This window comes from Papio anubis, chromosome 13, assembly GCF_008728515.1.
Source record: "Papio anubis isolate 15944 chromosome 13, Panubis1.0, whole genome shotgun sequence".
NCBI lineage: Eukaryota > Metazoa > Chordata > Mammalia > Primates > Cercopithecidae > Papio > Papio anubis.
The window spans coordinates 63882524-63904424 of NC_044988.1; the positions used below are offsets into that span (position 1 = coordinate 63882524).

At 49.4% G+C, this 21901-nt stretch overlaps 1 protein-coding gene across 12 annotated transcripts in view; it reads left to right on the forward strand.

Moving 5' to 3' along the window:
• Positions 1-21590, forward strand: part of TMEM8B (transmembrane protein 8B) — a 40083-nt gene extending 18493 nt beyond the window's left edge. For 4 of the 12 annotated variants that reach the window (XM_031654851.1, XM_031654850.1, XM_031654848.1 and 1 more), the window contains 12 exons: positions 1368-1557; positions 1905-2112; positions 8029-8162; positions 8414-8682; positions 9282-9607; positions 12885-12978; positions 13177-13300; positions 13393-13535; positions 13724-13902; positions 19995-20141; positions 20309-20425; positions 20672-21590. In XM_031654851.1, coding sequence (XP_031510711.1) covers positions 9329-9607; positions 12885-12978; positions 13177-13300; positions 13393-13535; positions 13724-13902; positions 19995-20141; positions 20309-20425; positions 20672-21079 — 1491 coding nt within the window. In that variant the 5' untranslated portion in view covers positions 1368-1557; positions 1905-2112; positions 8029-8162; positions 8414-8682; positions 9282-9328 and the 3' untranslated portion in view covers positions 21080-21590. Of the gene's footprint in view, positions 1-1367; positions 1558-1904; positions 2113-8028; positions 8163-8413; positions 8683-9281; positions 9608-12884; positions 12979-13176; positions 13301-13392; positions 13536-13723; positions 14143-19994; positions 20142-20308; positions 20426-20667 lie in introns of those variants that run through there. The other 8 variants (XM_031654856.1, XM_031654855.1, XM_031654854.1 and 5 more) reach the window with 6 other exon arrangements.
• Positions 21591-21901: the final 311 nt, after the last annotated feature.

Genomic DNA, 21901 nt, shown 5'->3' on the forward strand with positions numbered 1-21901 from the left:
CCTATGTAGGGCAGCTCTCTGGGGTGACTCCTGGGGTTGCTCTGGTTCAGCGTTCCTCCTTCAGCAGCCTCCCTTTCCCTTTCTTTTTTATTTCAAAAACACCTAATTTTTGGAGTTAATCTCTCCCATCTCCAGAGAGGGAGATGATTGGACTAGGTTAGCCCTAAGGGTATTTCCTGCTTGGCTGAAAATGCCCCTCCAGAGTAGTCGGTACCCCAGCCCCGGGTGTGTCCTGAAGCTGCTGAGTTCCCCACCTTCTCACCTGTCCTAGAGGTGTCATCTTGGGCTTCTTTTCAGGCTGGTCCGAAGTCTCCAGAGCAGTCAGATTCCCCAAAGGTTTACTCTGAGAGACCTTGCCTGCCATTTGGGACCCTCTTCCCCTGTCTGCTACTGGGTTGCCTCCACTGTGACAGCTCTTCTAGTCCCTTGCCTGGCTAGCTGCTGACAGGACTTCTGCTTACCTTGGCTCTGCTCCTGACAATCATGATCAGGTATCTTGGCATTTTAATGAGAGATGACCACTTCCTCCCCACCTCCCAACTCAGCCTGCTCTGAAGATTCCCAAGGGGCTTGAAATCCACTGGGTCACCAACTTACTGCCTCACTGGGCCTCCCTTTGGGAAAACATTCCCCCGGCCCCCACCTACTAGCTGTACATTCTGACCCGGGAGGCCTGATGAGTCTCGTTTCCTGGGGACTCTCATGGTGGCCTGCCAGCTCCTGTCCTTCTGCCACCCAAGCAGGCCCCTGGCAGCCGTACCACACTTTCCCCTCCCCTCTCCTGCCCTGAGCCAGTATACAGGCAGCGCTTGTGAGGCTGCTGAGGGTTTTTACTGCTCCTTACCACAGGGGAACAGAGAAGGGAAGAAAATCAACAAGGAAGTTACACAGTTCCGTGCTGACTCCCAAGCCCCACAGGTGGAGTTCCAGCCTGCTTAGTGGCTTAAGAGCCCATGCCAAGATACACACACACACACACACACACACACACACCTTCCCCACATCTGTTTTTTTTTAAGTTTGGTAAGTGAAGAAAATGGCTCCTAAGTGAGGGGCAGCTGTGAAATCAAAGAAAGGGTCTTAGTTTTGGATTTAGAGAGAGCTAGATTTGCATCCTCAGTTTGATCTAGGTCTGAGCCTCAGTTTTCTTATCTGTAAAAGGAGGGTTTTTTTTTTAAATAAGATTAACGTAAGGATTAAACCAGATGATGGCTAGGTTTCAGATCTGCAGCCTGAAACCTAGTTCCTGGCTCAGAGGAGAGCATTTGTGGAGTTGATGCTATCAGTGAGGAGGACTGGCATGCCTGTTGCTTAATGGAAATGCCCTCTGTCCTGCCCTGCTCCTTTCTCTCTCTCCTGCTTCCCAGGAGGCCTTTTCCTGACTGATTACTCCACCTGCTCACCCCGCAAGCTGAGTCCTTTCCGCTCCTTTGCCAGCACCGAGCTCTTCCACTTCCATGTTCCCGAGGACACATTCCTGGCTGTTTGGAACCTCATCATCTTCAAGGAGCAAGGGGGAACCTTTGGGGACCACTGCCCAGACCAAAGTGTGACTGTGTGAGTGTCTGAGTTAATTTCCCAACCCCACTTCCAACCCCTGACCACTTTCCAGACTAAAGTGTGATTTTAACTGACCCTGACCCCAACCCGCGTCCAGATTGAAGTGTGACTGAGTGAGGGCCATGACCTCTGTCACATGACCACTTCCAGACTACTGTATGACTGTGCGAGTGCTTGAGCTGATCTCTCACCCGTGACCCCTGACCTGGAACCACTTTGTTGAATGTGTCAGTATAGGGAATCTATTTGTTTTACCGGTAATGAGTGACAGTTCTTTCTTTCTTCCATTTCCTGCCTCCCACCCCATTGCCTGCTTTTCTCCTCTCCTAATTCTGGTCCCCCAGGTATTTCCGGTCCGGGGCACCCCCTGTCATCAATCCCCTGCATACACACTTCCCAGGGGACACAGCTGTGCCTGGGGTTTTCTCACTGACCCTCAGCTGGACACTGCCCAACCGCACCTCAGGCATCTTTAACGTCAGCAGCCCCTTACCTGGGGACTGGTTCTTGGCTGCCCACCTTCCCCAGGCCCATGGCCACATCTCTGTCAAGGTGGGTTAATGTTGCCCAGGCTCGGGGGTCTAGAACTGCCCTTCCATCTTTGCTGAATTCCCCCCACAGGCTCCCTGGCATGCCAGCCTTGTGTCAGGGTGGGCAGCAGCACAAGGGTGGCTGGGGTGGGGCATGGCTAAAGGCCAGCAGGTCACCTAGTGGGTCAGAGGCCATGATCTGGAGGAGGCAACTTGGGAGACCCAGGAGGACATGCTGGGTCCAGGTAAGCTGAAGGGAAAGTTGAGAATCTGGAGTCAGAGGCTCTGGCATGGGGGAGTAGTGCCGCTTCCTAGTGGAAGGCACAAGTGTTAATCAAGGTGAACAGAAGCCAACTATGGGCTGGTCCAGTCTGCTGCACACACCCAGGACTGGTTTTATTCTACATCTTGATTGACAATAGCCCTGAAGACTCTCTTAGCCCACGGCCCAGCCTTTAATCCATCTGGGAGAATGCATTCCTCTTGCATCATAATTTCAGACAGCTTCCTACACCCTTCAGAAGACCACAAGAGGAGCTCTTTCCTGCTAAAAGGAGGCTTTGGGCAGCTGGTGTCCATCCTGGCCTTTGCCTCACTTTTCTCCAAATATCAGCCACCCCAAGCACTTATTTCACAGAGGTTGTTAAAGACTGAAGGGCAGGTTCAAAGGTCAGACGCCTCTCTGGTTTGGAGTGAAAGGAAATGCCACAATGTTTTCCTGCCACTCTCATGGATTAGGCCAGACAGGTCTCCTACTCCTGTTCACTGGAGGAGGAGCAGGGGGTGTACTGAGCTGGCTGTTGTCAGCGTGGGATGACCATGTGCATGGGGCCTGTGGTGAGGGTGAATAAATGAGCAAGAACAGAGCGAGGATTTAAAGAACAGGACTCTAGCACTCAGAAATGTGGTGAATAGTGCCTTTGAATGAGCTGAGACTCACATAAGGACAAGGGTGCTGGAACTGCTATTGTCAGAGATGGGAAGTAGGGCTGAGGTAGTGTCTCTAGGCCTCAGTGACGGCCATTTTTCCTGAGACTGATGTGGATGTGCAAAAGAACTCCCCATCAAGGCCTGCGAGCCTGCTGAAGGACAGCATGTTGGGAGCTAGCTTGGAAGGGGCCCTAGGTTCTAGGTAGGCCTTGACTCTCATCAGAACTGAGGGTTCTTCTGTTAGAAGGAACTTCTTCGTAGGTCTTTGGCAAAATCCCAACAGGGATGTTCCTTATCCTAACTCTGATCCTTGACCCACTTTGTGAGAACTGACAGGGAAAATCCTCCTGAAGCCTGGCTGTAGTTATCCAAAAACCTTTCTAGGTAAGCAGGAACCTAGGGCCTAGGCCTGGGCTGGGATTGTGGGAGCTGAGGCCCAGTTAGAAGTGGTCAGGATTGCTTATGGCTATCAGATTGGGACAGTGGGGAACGGAGATAGTAGTGCAGAGAAAAGCTGATCAGACCCTAAAGGGTGATTCAAGTACCCAGACCAAGGGGGAGCTGGGCAGTGAGAAAAGAACTAGGCCTGACATGTACATTTGCATCTAGACATGCGAAGTGGGGCCTGGGGAACTTGGTACCGAACTGGAATCCTGGTCAGAGCTCCCCCAGGTATGTGGTGAGGCTAGACAGAAGAGGACCATCCCACTCTGCCCACAAGCAGCAGTGGGTCTGAATGCCATGAGAGATGTAGTGCTTCCGCCAGGCCTGTTTGAGAGGTTGATGGGGCGAGGATCTTATGTTGGTCCTTCTAAGAATGAGATTAACTTCTGTAATCTTATATGGTCCTCTAAGGGTTCTTCAGCTCTCCAGATCCTGGTTAATTTCCAGGATTCCAGCCTGTGGGTTCATTGTCTAGAGCATTCCTCCATCTTCTCAACTTGTTTCCTCCTGCTACTATGGTATGCTTCCTGTGAGGCTTGGCGAACACAGGAATTTATGTGGGTTTAGGGATATCCTTTGGTGGGAACTGAAGAGTCCCAGCGATAAGAAGGCAGTGGTTTCTAGGGCCCTTCTCAGCTTTGGGGATGAACTCAGATCTCCCTTTAGCCTCAGTCCTTTAGTACCTGCTTTGTGCCAGGCCTTGGGTTGTGTGCTGGGGACACAGAAATAAATAAGATGCATGTTAGATACAGGAGATGTTTTAGGAGGATAAAGGGGAGATGGCTAACTTAGCGTGGTGGAGGTGGTATTGGAAACTGTTAAGTGGCGAGGCCTGAGGTTGAGAAGGTAGGGAAGGGCATACCAGGTGGTGGGAGTAGCATGGCCCAAAGTTTAGAAGGAACTGAAGTGGTTCAGTGTGGGCTGGTTTTGGGGTGGTAAGGAAGGTAGAGGGATGAGCAGAGGCCAGATCATGAAGGGCCTTGACATTGGAACTGTATCCTGAGCGTGATAGGGAGCCCTGAAAGGTTGTGAAAAAGAAGTGACTTACCTGGTCTGGGCCACCCTCATGAGCTCTAGTCCCACACTTCTGCCAGACCCTGTGTCTGTGTTATTTACTATGTATTCCTAGCCTTCAGTGCAGAGTCTGGCACATGATGCTGTTTCACCTCCTTTCCCTGTCACCTTCTTCCTACCAGCCACTTCTGTCCTGTCCCTGGCCTCCATCTCCTTGCCTTTCCTGTTTTGGATCCTGTGTTCATTCTAAGGTGCCCAGTTGCCAGTCTGCTCTGAGGGGCTGGCCTTTGGGTTGTGGATACCATTTGGCACCCAAATGGCTCATAAGGGGAAAGTACTCCTAAATGTCTTTAGAGCACAGGTTCTCTTCTTATCCTTCCTCTTCCTGTGTCTAAGATTTGAAAAAGTAGGTAAAATAATGAAAGCAACTACAAGGAAAGTGAAGAAGTCAGTTGTACAGGAGAAAGGATTCTGTTGAATCCACCAACTAGGACCACACGTGACTCAATATCTCAGCAGAGGTGGTTAGAATCTGCTAATAGTGCAGCTGCTTTTCCTCTTCCTCCTAAATTATTTTATTTATAGTTTGAATAGGCAATCTGTGCACCTGGTACAACATTCAAAAGGTACAAAAGACATACAGTGGAAAGTAAGTTTTCCTCTTCCCTTCTTTCAGTCTCCAATTCCCCTCCCCAGAGTTAACTAGTAACTAGCTGTTAACTAGTTCCCTATATTACTCTTTCCTTTTTGAAACACCTTCCCTTCTTGGCCTCTGTGACTTTACAGAACTGTCATGGTTTTCCCACTGCCCACTCCTCTGTCTCCTTTCCTGGCCTCTCCTCTGCTTGATCTCCATGTTGTAGTGGCCCAATGCTTGGTCCTGGAACAGCTCCTTTTTTACTTTTCTATTCTCTTGCGTGGTGTTCCAGCACAATAGTTTAAAATACTGTCTGTATGTTAATGCTCCCAAGAGTATTCAGCCAGTCCTAATTTCTTTGAATCCCAGACTTTATATCCCACTGCTTACTTGACATCTCCAATTGGATGTCTAAGAAATGTCTCAAAGAGTATTTAATAAAACCAAATCAAAGTGAAGCTAAAACTATAAAACTCCTTAATTTCTATTTCACTGCTCCCAGTCCATGCTGCTGCTTTCTGTAGTTATTGTGATCTTCCTCAGGAAATTGCACTGTCATCCACCCATTGCTCAAGCCCCAAATTAAGTGCCCCAAATACTTGATTTTTCTTTTCTTCTGATTCCTCACAACCAATCTGTAAAGAAAAAGTCTTGTTGACACTACTTCTGAGGCATGCCCTGAACACATCTACAGTTCTTCATTTCCACTTCCAGCACAGTTTCTCTGCTTTCTGCAGGGCTACCACAGTAGCCTCATAAATGGTCTTCCTGCTTTCACCCTTGCCCCCTGAAGTCTGTTGAACACTCGTTTGCTTCTACACTGATTGGGTGCTTTCTGACTGTGGGCATGGGCTCAGCTGTGCACTCGCTATTCCCGCAGAGAACGCTAAGTGTCTTTGGGCATCTTCAGTCTGCAAGCCCCACCCAGAGTCTGGCACTGGCCACCCCGCTCAGGTCTTTCTGAAGAAACTCAGCCCATACGTATGAGGACATTCTAGGAATCTACCTACCATGCCTTCCACTCCAGCATCTTTCAGCCTGTAGCCCATCCATGTCTCACTTTTGCCTCTCCTAATTTCTCGAGCTTCCTTGCCTGGGCCCTGGGCCTCCCCGACTGCTGATGTTCTTCTGGCCTCTTGGCTCAGTTGGGACACTCTCACTTGGCATCTGCCCTGGCAGCTCTTGAGGACCTGACTTCTGGTGCTCTTTCTCTGGCCCCATCACTGGGTGACGGTTCCCTGCATCTCCCCTGGTCTCCACTGACTAAACACTCCCTCCGCATGAAGAGGGGGGACTGGCACGTTACACAGTTGAAGGAAGGAGCACATCTTAACCAAACAGGTCATGTCCACTGATCTTTCATTGAATCAAACACAAGCAAAACTCCAAAACATGGAGCAAAGCGTTTCTTTCCTGGACTGTCTAGCAAGGAAATGGGCCACCACTGGAGCATGAGCCCCCACCCTTGGGACTCATTCACTACAAGATTATTATGGTGGTAATTCTTGCCTTAGGAGGTGGGGTCAATGCAGTGACTTGTGAGAGTCTTTTGGTTCTTAGGGTTTGACACCAAACCTGAACATCTAGGTTGGTTCAGGAGCTCTCTGAAGGGACCCCCTTTTTGACACCCATTCTTTAACAGCTATTTTAGCACCTAGTGTGTGCCAGATGGTGTACTAGACACTGGGGATGCAAAAGGCACAGACCTTCTAGCCTTGTCGAGTTTTGCTGGAAGTCAGTGCCTTGACTGGCTTGTTCTGAGCCATGGAACTCAGTGGGATGTCAGGGCCTGGAACTTTTGTCACAGAACAGAGTTTGAAGGTATGACCTAATTAGGAGCCCCCACTTCCCCTTAACTGTGAGGTCTGTAGGGCTCATATAGCTGCACGTGCTGCAGAAGAGGAACTGCGACAAACGGGACTGTGCTCACTGGAGAGTGATGAGGCTGTGCGGGCCAGGGGGTGTCAACAGAGAAGGAGCTGGGGATTTTCTCCAGAAGCAAAGCTGGGGGAGACATGGTTGATATCCTTTAGCAGCAGAAGAAACACAGTCTGAGGCTGAGGGACCAGACAGATTAGTGGGTCTCCTGAAGGCAGAGTTGGGGCAGGGGCATCAAAAATGACAGGATTTGGCTTTAGCAAGGTCAGCACTTCCCCCAGATGTTGTGATCCATTTACTGATTCGTTAATTCAGCAAACATTTATCTGTGAGGTATGCACTCTATGTGAGGCCCTGTGTCTAGAGGAACAAAAATCAAATAGGACAGAGTTCCTGTTCTCAAGCTGCTTATAGTCTGAGGTTGCCTGGAAGGTAATGAGTGGCCCAGCACTCATTACCTATGCAGGGCTGCTCATTACCTGGGTGTAATGAGTGTGAAAGCAGAGGCTGGACAAGCACGTGGGAGTGGGGCAGGGTGGGGACTAGAGGAAATTAAAGGTTGAGATTGGTGGCGGGGAGAGTGAGGGGGTTGGATTGGAGGCCTTGAAGGAGCTTTCCACCCCACCCCACTTTGCCTAAAAGAGCCAGTGTTCTAAGTTCCTGAGCCTGGTCGGGAATGGGCTGGTTGGAGATCACAGTGCTGCTGGGCTGGCCCAGAATGCTCAGGGGGAGAGGTTAGCTTGGGAGAAGGGGCAAGCCAGGCCTGATTGTTAGGAGGGCCTGGGTTTGAATCCCAAAACCTTAGCCAGTGCTGAGGATCCCAGCAGACCTTGCAGACTGAGGTGGGACAGAGATGACCAGAAATGACTGCTCAGGCAAGAAGGACCTAGAGTTTAGAGAGACCTGGGTTAGAGTCCTGGGAGTGGTGGCCAGGGTGGGGGTTTCTCCCTGGCCCACCCAGCAGGTTCTGTTTGCCTTGGTTTAGTCACGCCCCTGCTGTCTCTCCCTCTCCTGCCACCCCTGCTTTTGTCCCAGGGTCTCCAGGATGAGTGTCAGTACCTCCTTCAGCCCCAGCTGATTGTCCGGCGTTTGCTGGACGTTGCTGTACTGGTTCCTGGCCGGCCCTCAGAGCAAACCCTCTCCCCACACAATCGCTCAGCGCTCTACAAGTAAGTCAAAGACTCCCCACACCTGGTCCTTTCCCACTTCTCTGGCCTCAAATAGGCTGCAGGGTTCTCTTCTCCGCCTACCTGCCTGGTCCCTGGGTGGGATCCCTGCCTCCCTCCCTCCCAGAACAGAGCGGGAGACCTGAACAGGCCTCCTTCCCACCCCACGCCCCCTCCTTCCTAGTGCTTCCCTTGCCCTGTGTTCCTCTCGTCTCTGTTTTTGCCTTCTTACCCCCAACCTCTCCTCTGCCCAGGGTCTTTGTGCCCAGCTTCACTTACAGGGTTTCAGCACAGCTGGCGTGTGTGGGGGGCCGCGGGGTATCTGCCTGCCCCCTGTCACTGCGTCTGCGTCCCAAAGCCCCACCCCTGCACAACTCAAGCTCTGTGTCCTGTGGAGGTGCCTCGGGATGCCAGCTGGAGCTGGCACTGCCCCCCTGGGGGCACTGGGTCTACGTGCGTGTGGAAACATCATCCCGGGGCCCTGGTAGGACCATCCGCTTCCAGCTGTGTGTGCGGTTGCAAGGTCAGAACCCCTGCATTTGCCCTAGTCTGTGCAGATATCCGTGGCTGGGAAGTGACTTGGGGTGGCTCTGTTCAGTGGCCCTCTGCCACATCCCTGCAACTTCCCCTTCCCCACCCAGGCTCCTTCACGCTCCCTGAAGCCATCCCGCTTGGAGCTCCAAGTTATTGGAAGGCTTTTAGATACCTTTTTTTTTTGCATCTAACTTGAGACAACTAAAGGACCTCATTACTTTCTTTGATTTAATCTCTCAGTTTCCTGGGGTAGGCAGAGACATCCAGGACCTCTGGGACACTGTCCTTGCCAAAGCCCTTGCAAGTCAGTGAGACAGGCTGTCATACTTAATATCTGTTTCAATAGCATCTTCACTGCCTTTAGGGAGGGATAGATGACCTTGGTTCCCTCCAGTGTGGTATTGCGTTAGCTGTCACCATTAGGAAACCCCTATGACCCTGGATGCCCCACACTCCCAAGGGACATTGCATTCTAGTTCTCATCCTTCCCCACTCTTTGCGAAATCCTGTCTAGCTCAGATCTGTTTATGAGTAAGTTCAGGACTGTAAAGGCTGCAGGCCCAAGCTCTGGTTTCCTCTGCCCCACAGAGTGCCCACAGCCCGGCCTGCTTCGAGCCCTGGTCCCTGGAGCTGCCATGAACATGCCCCAGTCACTGGGCAACCAGCCACTGCCCCCAGAGCCACCATCCCTTGGAACCCCTGCGGAGGGGCCTGGGACCACATCCCCACCTGAGCACTGCTGGCCAGTGCGCCCGACTCTGCGCAACGAGCTGGACACCTTCTCTGTCCACTTCTACATCTTCTTTGGCCCCAGTGTGGCCCTTCCCCCTGAGCGCCCAGCCGTGTTCGCCATGAGGCTGTTGCCAGTGCTGGACAGTGGAGGCGTCCTCAGCCTGGAGCTCCAGCTCAACGCGGTACTCTTTATGGAGAGTGGGGAGGTTGCTCTCCCGGGGAGCTTGCAGGGAAAGGTGTCAGGGGTGTTGGGGTCTTTACCTCCTCCAGGAGGTAAAAGCCTATCCAGGTTGCTCCCTCCCATCCTGACAATTAGAGACCATGACTTAGCCCAATTCTGGTCAACAAACATGTTCGGAGTATTGACTCTGCTACAGATGGGCAGGTCAACCAGGTCGACTCAGTGTCTGGGGTTTCCCAGTTTTGTAGGCTCACCTCCTGCTCATTACTGGCCTTTCACTATGGCAGTTGTTAACCTTTTCTTGCAAATCTCCTTTGATGGGGAGTTTACCACCTCTTGAGGCCACGCAGTTCATGTTTGGATAGTGCTGATTGCCAGAGGCATTCCTGACATCCATGAAATCTGTCTCCATGAATTTTTTACCCACTCATCTTTGATTCAGTGGGTAAAAGCCATATCCAGAAGCCATTTCCAGTAAATCTATCTCTGTCTTGTTCTTTTTTAAAGCAATAGACTTAATTTTTTTTAGAGCAGTTTTAGGTTGAACAGAAAGCACAAAGTTCTCATATACCCACTCTCTCACGTTTTCCCTATTATTAATATCTTACATTAGTATGAGACATTTATTGCGTCCCAGTCCTATTTTTACAGCCCTTCAGATGTTACCTCCAACCTCCCAAAAGCTGAAGAACCTCAGTGTCTTTGGGGTCTTGGTATTTGGATCTCTCCCCTTCCTTCACTGTTTCACCTGGTCATACTTCTAGTGGTCACTGTGTCTCTGAAATAAGTGATCTGAGGTGGTCTGATCGAGGTGGCAGGTAACAAGAATTGCATTTGTGCTGCCTGAGATTGAGTTACTTTTTTCAGCAGCTGCATTACACTGTGGGATCACCTAGGGCTTGTGGTGAATTGAGATCCCTGGGTCTTTTTCCTTCCTTTGTATTTTCTTCAAACCAGTTGTACACATTTTTTTTTTTTAAATTATAAGAGTAATAGGATCACATACAAACTTTGGAAAATAGGGGAAAATATCTCCCTAATGCAACTGTTTAACCTTTTTTTTGAGACAGAGTCTCACTCTGTTGCCCAGGTTGGAGTGTAGGGGTGTGATCTTGGCTCACTGCAACCTCCGCTTCCCGGGTTCAAGCGATTCTTGTGCCTCAGCCTCCAGAGTAGCTGGGATTACAAGAGTGCACCACCACACCCAGCTAATTTTTTGTATTTTTAGTAGAGACTGGGTTTCACCATGTTGCCCAGGCTGGTCTCAAACTCCTGGACTCAGCTGATCTGCCTGCCTTGGCCTCCCAACATGTTGGGATTACAAGTGTGAGCCACTGTGCCTGGCCCACTGCTGCTTTTGGTTTATGTCCTCCCATTTCTTTTCCCCATTAATTGCTTTGTTTCTCTAGTTGTAATCAAGGGGCATACACATTTTGGTGCCAATTCGCATATTGTATTTTTGCAGTGAATTTTTGAACCTGAATGGAAGAATTTATGTCCCTCCTTGAGGCATTGCCTAATACTGGTTTGGGACTCGGGCCTTCTCCACTTTGTGTAATTCACACATTTGCAAAGCCAACTTTTTGTACTTCTTAGTCATTACTGTCAGCATTAAGACTGAGATGAGGGTGGAGCCCTATGCTGGCCCATTAGAGAATATCTTCAGCTTAGCTTTGATCCAATAACTTACATACTGTTCCCCCAGCCAGGGATCCTTTTAACTCTACTATCCTCCAGCTCTGAGGGCAGGGACCACTTTCCCATCAGCCAACCTGAGGCCTGGTCTGTGGCTTCATGTGGCCTTTTATGGGACATGGCTTAGAACTTTCTAGTGGTCCTGTTAGAGTCATTTATGCACCCTGAATATATTTCTCATTTACATAATCAAATTCTCTCTTTGTTCTCGCTAAGACTTTATGTATTTTGTGTTTGCTTATTGCCATGCCTCTGGGCAATGACAGTGAGATCTTGATTCGACCTTGAAACTGTAGACCCTGAATTAGAGGACAGCCTTGCCCATACTTCTTGTTTCTTCCTCAGTACCCTGAGAATAGAAGCCTAGCCCTGCTGCAGCCCCTCACCCTTTCCCTCTCTGCATTCCCATCCATTCACTTTAATGAGCATCTGTTTACATTCCATCATCTGCATTCTATGACACGTGCTACCCACCTCAGCCTGTTCTGTTTATTCTGAAAGGTATTTCGTCCAAATATTTTGATTTTTTTTCTCCCCTTGGATCAAGAACTGGACATTTGGATCACAGAACTGCATACACCTTTTTCTTTGGCTCCCTCCTAGAAAGACTTTCACTGAGTAATACTTTGGCATATTGCCCCGGGCTTGCATTGAAGGAAGTTATATAAGCAAGTTGTATGAAACTCACTCTTGTGGCTGAGGACAGGATGCATGACAACACACAGTGCTGCTTTGATGAGAATTTATCTCAGAACTTCCCCTTTGGATGCTGTGATTCTCCAGAGACTCTGATTAGCTTTTATATTATGTAGTTGCAAATCTGGTAACTCATTATACTTCCTTTGCTTTGGTTGCTTGGAAGTCAGTATCAAATATATGGCCTACATTAGGGACAGACTTTATTTTCCTATCCTGATTTTTAAGTTTCCCTCAGGCATTTATTGTATTCTATTTTATGTAAGCTGCCTCAAATCCTTCTTGAATGAGGTGAGCTTATGGCATCCTGTTACCTTTATTCTTGTAGACAACCCCTTACATTTACTCTTGCAGATTATCTGGTTTCTTTTAATCCCAGCCATGTTGCTACATTTAATCTCTTGGGCATTCTGTTACCACCGTTCAGTACCTAGGATCATTTCACCTGAATTGGAGTGAGTGTCTTCATGCTCTGCCTGTCTTGGGGTCCAGGTGAAGATGATGGAAAACCTTACAATTGCCTTTGTCCACAATTAGTTTCTATAACTGGCAACAGCCCTCCTTCCCCTCAATGAGCTAGATAGGACTGAAAAAGAGGGTGTTCTCTCTTGCTCGGACAGAATTGAAACACTTCTGCCCAAATAACAGATTCAGAATTGGGCCTTGCCGTCTCATCAGTCCTTGAAAGATTTCTGCTGTGGAGGATCTGTTGTTTTTCAGTTTTTCTGTTCTGAGAATAGAGGTGAGAGGGCAGCTTTGGCGTGCAGAGCGCCGGCAGGAATGGGCTGTCCTTGGAAGGTGTGGGTTAACCGGGGTGGGAGTCCGAGGGTGGCTGTGGGTGGAGCTGGAGGATGTGGCGGCCTCACCTCCATACCTACCCTCCCCAGAGCTCCGTGCGCCAGGAAAACGTGACGGTGTTTGGATGCTTGACCCACGAGGTGCCCTTGAGCCTGGGGGATGCAGCAGTGACCTGTTCCAAAGGTGGGGTGAGGAATGGGGGAGGAGAGAAAGCTGCAGTGTGGTAGGGGTGGTGGTGGTGGTGGCGAGCAGAGGTGAAGGTGGGGAGGGATGGAATGGAGGAATGGTAGGCCAGGGTTCCGGGAAGTGGGGGCAGGTGGGTGAGGGTTCTTGGGTCCTGACCCCTCCTTCCTCTCACTGACCCCTTCCTTCTCCCTTCAGAGTCCCTGGCCGGCTTCCTCGTCTCCGTCAGTGCCACTACCAGGGTTGCCAGGCTGCGAATCCCATTCCCGCAGACGGGGACCTGGTTCCTGGCCCTTCGCTCCCTGTGCGGGGTGGGGCCTCGGTGAGCGGGGCGGGGCGGGGCGGGGCCAGGGCTGGGACCGGGACTCGGCGGGGGTGGCCCGGGGCCCCAGGTGACTGCGAGTGTGTGCGCAGGTTCGTGCGGTGCCGCAACGCGACGGCCGAGGTGCGGATGCGCACCTTCCTGTCCCCATGCGTGGACGACTGCGGGCCCTATGGCCAGTGCAAGCTGCTGCGCACACACAACTATCTGTACGCAGCCTGCGAGTGCAAGGCCGGTGAGCGGGCTGCGGTGGACTGGAGGTGGACCTGTGGGCCTGTGGGCAGGCAGCGGGAGTAGGGGAGTGCACAGCCTGAATTGGGGACGGCTTTGGCAGAGCCAGGGTGAGACCACCCTCCACGGGCAGTGGCATAGGCCCATGGCTGCCGTCTGTCCTCTTCCATCCTGTTCCCTCCCCAACCGCAGGGTGGAGAGGCTGGGGCTGCACCGACAGTGCAGATGCGCTCACCTATGGATTCCAGCTGCTGTCCACACTCCTGCTCTGCCTGAGCAACCTCATGTTTCTGCCACCTGTGGTCCTGGCCATTCGGAGTCGATATGTGCTGGAAGCTGCTGTCTACACCTTCACCATGTTCTTCTCCACGGTATGCGGCTGTGTCTGCATCTTATCACTGGGTGCTTGTGCGTGGTGGTGGGTCACAGTCTGTATTTCCACCACGTTCTCCGAAGGTTTGGGAATGTACGTGCCTTCACTGTGTCTTCTACAGACAGAGACAGCAGTGCTTCCCAACCTATCATGCATAGAAAAGGGTCGTTTTTGTAAGGCACATTGGAGGAAATGAACAAAACTGTTCGCAACTTAATAAAGTAAGTTTGGGCCTCCAGCTGTTCCACACTCTGTCCACCCTGAAGGCTGAGGGGACCTTTACTCAACACATGGGCCAAGAAACTGGCCTACAGTATGGATTTGTGTCTACACAGTCACCGTGTTCTGTGTATGGGGGCAGGAAATCTGTGCTTTCCCCCACACCTCTGCATGGAGTGTCTTCATCTTCACCACATTCTTCCATGATGTGAGAGCTAGCTACTCTGAGCTCCCCTGCTCCATCACACTGGGGACTTCTACACTGTTAGCACGTTCGTTCCTGTGGTCTGAAATGGTGTCCCCATTCAGTCGCCGTGCCACCTTGATTTCTCATGGGAACTTTGGAAAGATAGAGGGGATCTCTGTATTGGGGGATTATAGGACAGTCTGACTTTCAGAGTCCTGAGAAGCTTTACAGACTCAACTATGTCCTGAGGCATTGTCAGATGTGGCAGTATCATATCACATCCCAGCTCAAAGGAGTGCATTTTGATGAAAATTAATATAGTTTAAAACCCCTCCATTCCCATTGCAGAATCGCCACAATCTCTTTCCTGTGTTTTCCCCACTCCTCCATAATCAGAAAAGTTCATTATAAGCAAGTGTCCAGAAACTATAAGGAAAGGTAGAGAAATGAGCCTGCTGATGTGATTTAACCCCCAAGTAGACTTTTTACCCCTGAAGTGTCACGTCTGGGAATCTTTTCAACTCATCTCTAGGCTCTTGACACCATGTGACATGCATGTGAGCACTGCAAAAACTCTTAGATGGTTTCAGACTCTCAGGCCTTGGCAGCAAGGATATCACAGAAACCAAAACAGGCCTTCCTGGCGTCCAGCATTACTAGGTCAGACATATGTCTAAATTAGAAAAATCATACCTCTCATCTGGGAGAAAGCAGGGGCAAATGTGCTGAAACTGAGGGGCCTGGGTGCTGCTGGAGATTCATCCAGAGATGAGGAAGAAGAGGCTGCAGCCATGCTGCAGAGAGAGATCTTGGCTCTTTAAGCTGGGTGAGAAGCACATACCCCAGTTTTGCTTGATTGGCCCCTTTTTAGGCCTGCTCCCACAGTGCCTCATTCTATTTTTATATTAGACACTGTTTCTCTTTCGTATTGCCAGATGCCCTTTCTACTGTGGCTCACCAAATCCTCCAGCAACAGCTGTTCCACCAGCCCACTCTCGGCTACATGCAGATCGAATGTGATTCATAATTAGTAAGCCTACCTAAGTGTGTCAGGAGCCTGCAGCATGTAGGGAGAGCATATTCACTCTCTGGACTTGACACAAGCATCCTGATTGGCTCCAGAGTGTTCAGTGCTAGATGATTCTTCCTTATCTGGATACAGTGTCTGTCAACCTGAAAAGACCTTCCTTGTAGCAGGGAGAGCCTCAAGTCACATAAAAAGCTCCCACTTTCTTTCCTTCTTTCTTTCTTTCCTTTTTTTTTGAGACAGAGTCTCACTGTCACCCAGGCTGGAGTGCAGTGGCGCGATCTTAGCTCACTGCAACCTCTGCCTCCCAGGTTCAAGTGATTCTCCTGACTCAGCCTCCTGAGTAGCTGGGACTACAGGTGCACACCACCACACCTAGCTAATTTGTGTATTTTTGGTAGAGACAGGATTTCACCATGTTGGCCAAGTTGGTCTCAATCTCCTGACCTCATGAACCACCTGTCTTGGCCTCCCAAAGTGCTGGGATTACAGGCGTGAGCCACTGCACTGGGCCAAAAGCTCCCATTGTCTTAAGTAAGGCAATAAGGAAAAGCTGCTGGCTTTGAGGTGTTGCCTAAAGCCCTGCTCTAACTCCTGTTCTTTTCCACATGGGCCAGAACATAAAGCTGTGTTTTCTCTTTTCCCTGTAGGTTCTCTGTGGTCCCTCCTTGCCATTCTTAGACTTATTTCATTCTGCAGCAGTGTCCATTTAAGGGCCCATTGGTCAAATTGCAGTTGTCAGTACTAGGACGGGAGATAACAGTTATCTTCCTTGTCTTCAAATAATCCAGGACAGTCTACACTTGGGAGTAGTAATTCATTCTTATCTGGGACATAGGAGCAGACAGTAGGGATTCAGGAGTTTACAGATGTAAAATATGTTTTGAAAAAAAAACAGGCCACAAACTTAGCATTTGATTTTTGTATATAGGCAAACAATTCAGATAATGTTTACAACAAAATGACATATACTGAATATGTGCTGTGTTTCAGACACTGCTAATTTAATCCTCACAATAGTACTGTAATAGTTGATACATGCTTTTATTCTTGTCATCGTTTTTTTTGTAGATAAGGGAAAGTTAAATATTTTGCCTGAGGTAGAAGGTGAGTATCTACCTTAGAATCTGGGTGAGCCTGACTCCAGATCCCTAGCAAGTAACAGATGAGCTATGTTGCTCCCTTTGCACTAGGGCAGTGAGCATGCATTGAAATGCTTTTAACCTGACTTCAGTTTCTCCTAAGGCCTGGAGTATGTAGAAAAAGGCATGGCCGCAGTTTAGTAGTTCTCACCAAATTCTTTGTTTTGTTTTGTTTTTTTGAGACGGAGTCTTGCTCTGTCGCCCAGGCTGGAGTGCAGTGGCCGGATCTCAGCTCACTGCAAGCTCCGCCTCCGGGGTTTACGCCATTCTCCTGCCTCAGCCTCCCGAGTAGCTGGGACTACAGGCGCCCGCCACCTCGCCTGGCTAGTTTTTTGTATTTTTTAGTAGAGACAGGGTTTCACCGTGTTAGCCAGGATGATCTCGATCTCCTGACCTCATGATCTGCCCGTCTCGGCCTCCCAAAGTGCTGGGATTACAGTCTTGAGCCACCGCGCCTGGCCGTTCTCACCAAATTCTTAAAAGATAGGAGCCAGTCAAGAGATCTGAAAATATAACTAAGCCACATATAAGAAACCATCAGGGCAAAGATATCAAAAATTTTAGCTGTGCAATTTGAACCCATACTGTTCAAACTGTGTATCCGTCACAGTGTTCCTTGAATCCTTATAATTAGATCTCAGAAGACCCAGACAGAGCTGGCATTCTGGGGCTGTGCAGGTGTCCTTGCTGATTGCCGACATCCTGGCTACAAGGCCACCTTCTCATTACCCCTTACATCCCTCAGACCATCCCAGGTCATTCTCAGTGTCCCTTGGCAAAATCCCGTAACTCTTTCCAAGAGAAAATGAAAGCAGAAAACAGGAAATAAGGGAGTAACAGCGAGTTCCGTTATATCCCAATATTGGTATGGATTAACTATGTTTGCATTTATAGTCCACATTCTGCAGTACCTGGATAGCCCATTTTGGAGCATTAGATGTACTGTTATAAAAATGTAAAATTCCACAGAAAAAAATGTGAGGATAATTTCCCTACATTGCTTCATAAATAATGTCCAAAGCTGAGAAAGTTATCAACTTAGATTAGTTTGTAGTCTAATTTTTTTTCTTAAATTCCCTGATTTTTCTGTGTCACTTCTACTTTTTTATTGCTGTTGACAAAACAAATGCCAATCTAAAAATTAGTCCACAATTTTTAGTGGACTAATTCCCTCATGCTGCAATTTTAATTTAACTCTATCCCTGTGGATTTTTCACAACCTAAAACAATCTCTTTGACCTTTTAGTATACTTGGAAGATAATCAGTCGTAAAATATTCGTGAGATGATTTCTTCAAATCCTCTCCACTCTGGAGATAATATCTCCATTTTTCTTTATTCTTTTAGTGCACACTCCTAGGAGAAAGTCAGCCCTTAATTATTCCCCTAGATGTGTCTTCAGTGTTTAGTGATTCAGCTTTGCCTTTTTTCTGCTGATATATATCTTCCTTTATCTGAAATATAGTACAAATCCCTCTTCCAGAAACTTCTGGGCATTTCTTTCTATATACTTGAAAGTGAAGCATATGGAGCCAGTGTTTGGTTAAGCCTGGATGTAAAATTAGTGCTTTAAAATAAAATCCAAGTCATAAAACAGTATTGGGGTAATTTAGTGGCCTATAGTACTTATGTCTGGTCTTAGAGGCAGAGAATAATCAATGTCCTATAACTAAAATAGAAAAAGACCAAAATATTGATTTGTTTAGAAACTAAATTAACTTCCAATGAATCAGCACATATAAATAGTTGAAAAATAAGCCAGTCTCTTAGACATATTCAAACATTAATTACTTTAGCATTTTTATTTATTTATTTATTTTTGAGACAGGGTCTCATTCTGTCACCCAGGGTGAAGTGCAGTGGCATGATCATAGCTCAGTGCAGTCTTGACCTTCTAGGCTCAAGCAATCCTCCCACCTCAGCCCCTTCTGCCCCCACCCCCAATTCCCTGTTCCCCACCAAGTAGCTGGGACTATAGGCACACGCCACCATGCCCAGCTAATTTTTGTATGTTTTGTAGAGATGGGGGTTTCACCATGTTGCCCAGGCTGGTTTGAGCTCCTGGGCTCAAGTGATCCACCCACTTCATCCTCCCAAAATGCTGAGATTAATAGGCGTGAGCCACTGCATCCAACCTAAAAAAAATAATTCTAATGTTGATACGGACCTACATGAAAAGTCTCTGAAAATTTCCCAGTAAGAACTCACTTTTTCAATTTAACAGTATATTAAAAGGGAACCATGTCCCCAAAATAACAAGCCCTTTTGAAAGCCTGGAACACTCACTTAAAACATGTTCATCCTAAGGCAGTCTCTTCTTGCAGGAACAAAATTATTTACCTCCAAAGTGAAGGAAAAGAAAGAAGATAGATAGACAAGCTTGAGTCTTGCAGCTTAAAATTTAAAGGAATCAAACCCAAAGTTTCCCGATGCCAATTCATATCCCAGGTTTTCTTCTTCATTTTGTTTTCTTTTTCTTAGATCCTAGCTTCTTCCTTTCCATATTTGTCTGTTGGAGTTGTAATTTTTGCAATTTGAATGACTGGATGACATCTTCAGTAGGGTCAAAGGAAACAGCGATTTCTTTTTCATCTTTTGTCTCTAGAGACTGACTTTGAGTGTGTTTTCCAGTTCTTTTGGTGGCATCTCTGCCACTAAAGAGTTATCCCTAGAAAACTTTTTTCACAAATAAGGAAACACAGAATGCTGGAAGCCATGGCATTGTCCAGAGAGACAATCTGGACGTGGGTCAGGACTACAGACAAGGGAGCTAGTGGCAGACTTTGCTTGGTTCCTTAATTAGGATGTCCAGTCGAGTTTGATCCAATTCCACTTCTGTTCCCTGCATCCCCTTTGAACCTCCTCAATAGTCTACTCTTCACTATGTTCTCCAGAATGTAGGATGGGTGGACACTGTCCCCTCTCCATGTTCTTCCCCATGGTGTGAAGTGCCATGCCTCTCTCCATGGCCTTAGGGACTGCCTTTTTTCTTACCTGCCACACACTCCCCGCATTTGCTGGGAGGGGATGAAGAGGGTCAGTTGGTGGAAGGCCTGAGAGTGAAGCCCAGTTCAGAGTCTGAGCTATCAGGGGAAACTGGGACATAGTGGGGAGATTTGGATTCTGGGTAGCCCAGAGCTTGGGCCAGGGATGGGGATTATAGGTGGGATCCATGGTGAGCATGAGGAGACGGGGACAGGACTGGCTTCAATTTGAGGATATCAGAACCCCCTGGCAGGGCACTCTCCACAACACCTTCCAGAAGCAGGAAGATTAGGAAGGTCAGGACCAGGGTCAGGGCTGCCAGATACATACTAGCTATGCAGCAGACTGGACCTCCTTACCACATTCTTCTCAGGATTTGGGGAGTCAGGCATTTCCCAGATCTTCTCATCTGTGACCTTTCACCTCTGCTGCTCTGACAGCAGCACACCACCCCTGGGCCCACCCCCTCCAGTTTTGTAGACCTGGACCTCTGCCTCACGTTCTCTCAATGCCTGTCATTTCTTCCTTCAGTTCTATCATGCCTGTGACCAGCCAGGCATCGTGGTTTTCTGCATCATGGACTACGATGTGCTGCAGTTCTGTGATTTCCTGGGCTCCTTAATGTCCGTGTGGGTCACTGTCATTGCCATGGCTCGTTTACAGCCCGTGGTCAAGCAGGTCAGTCCAGAGTGGGCCCTGGGGAACAGCCGTGGCCAAGTCTTCTTGAAATCCACTCCTGATCTCTCCCTGGGAGCATTTCCAAGTGCCTCTCATGATTCTGACCCAGCCCCTGGAGTGCTGTCTGTCACCTGGCCCTAGCCCAGCCCTGGAGTCTCTTTCTCTAGGTGCTGTATTTGCTGGGAGCTATGCTGCTGTCCATGGCTCTGCAGCTTGACCGACATGGACTCTGGAACCTGCTTGGACCCAGTCTCTTCGCCCTGGGGATCTTGGCCACAGCCTGGGTAAGGGTGGGAGGGACGTTGGGGGAGGGTCCTAGCAGGACTTGGGTGTGGGGCCCCAGGTATCTGGTCCCCAGTTTAAGGTGGGCTTAGCTCTGTCGTCATCACCTGCTGCTGGCAGTGTCCGCTCCAGTCTTAGAAGATGTCTTTAGGTCACAACCTAAAGAGGAAACCTGAGAGTGACCAACTGTAGCTTGGGTCCCAGGGCTTGGAATTCCTGAGCCCCACTTCTCTGTCTCCCCCAGACAGTACGCAGCGTCCGCCGCCGGCACTGCTACCCACCCACGTGGCGCCGCTGGCTTTTCTACTTGTGCCCGGGCAGCCTTATTGCAGGCAGCGCCGTCCTGCTTTATGCTTTTGTGGAGACCCGGGACAACTACTTCTACATTCACAGCATTTGGCATATGCTCATTGCGGGCAGTGTGGGCTTCCTGCTGCCCCCTCGTGCCAAGACTGACCACCGGGTCCCGTCTGGAGCCCGGGCCCGGGGCTGTGGTTACCAGCTATGCATCAACGAGCAGGAGGAGCTGGGCCTCGTGGGCCCAGGAGGGGCCACTGTCAGCAGCATCTGTGCCAGCTGAGAGGGGCTTTGGGCCTGGCCCAGGGGGGATATGGACGCTTCCTAGAGTTCTTTCTGGGGGCGTGGAGCCCTCTTAGAAGGAGACAGGCTGTATTTCTTGAGGACACGGAGTCTTTCTCAAGGACACGGAACTCTTCCAGGGACCTGGAGCCCTTCCCAGGACATGGAGAACTTCCTGAGGGCCTGGAGTCCCCCTGCATCATGGAGTCCTTAAGGACTGGAGCCTATGCAGGCACAGAGCCCCTCAGGACCAAGGAGTCCCTCCTGCAGGTGTGCAGCCTTTCCTGGGATACGGAGCCTTCCCAAGACATGGATTCCTTCCCAGGGAGACAAACCCCTGTCAGGAACACGGATCATTCCAGAGGAGGTGGAGTCTATCTTGGGGAAACCAAATTTCCAGATTTTCCCAGAGGCTCAGCAACTCTGGCCTCAGGCTCCCTTTCCAGAGGCAGCGTCTGGGCTGTGCTGTGCTGCGGAGGAGGGATTGCAGGATGGATGAAGCTGGGACTGGGGCTGTCTGGGTGGCTGGTATCCTCGTTTGATACAGGTGGAGTCTGTGTGTCTCCAATGAATGATTGGTTCAGAATGGTTCTGTGCTGCCTTTTTTACCCCTGGGGTCAGGGGTGTGGGGAATGGGGGAAAGAGGGCCCCTCAGGGAATCAGCAGGGCTGATGGGAGCTACTGCTGGAGGCTTTTGTCATGCCATGTACACAGTCTGATCACGCTCATCTGGGCCTTGCATTCATTTCTAAACACCTTCTAATGTCCATTCCCCAATTCATATTGAGCCCAGTTTGCAATAGCTGAGAGGGGTGTGTGTGTGTGTGTGTGTTTGTGTGTGTGTGTGTGTGTGTGTATGCATATGCTGAGATGGTTTAAATCAGCGAGACAGACTTTCC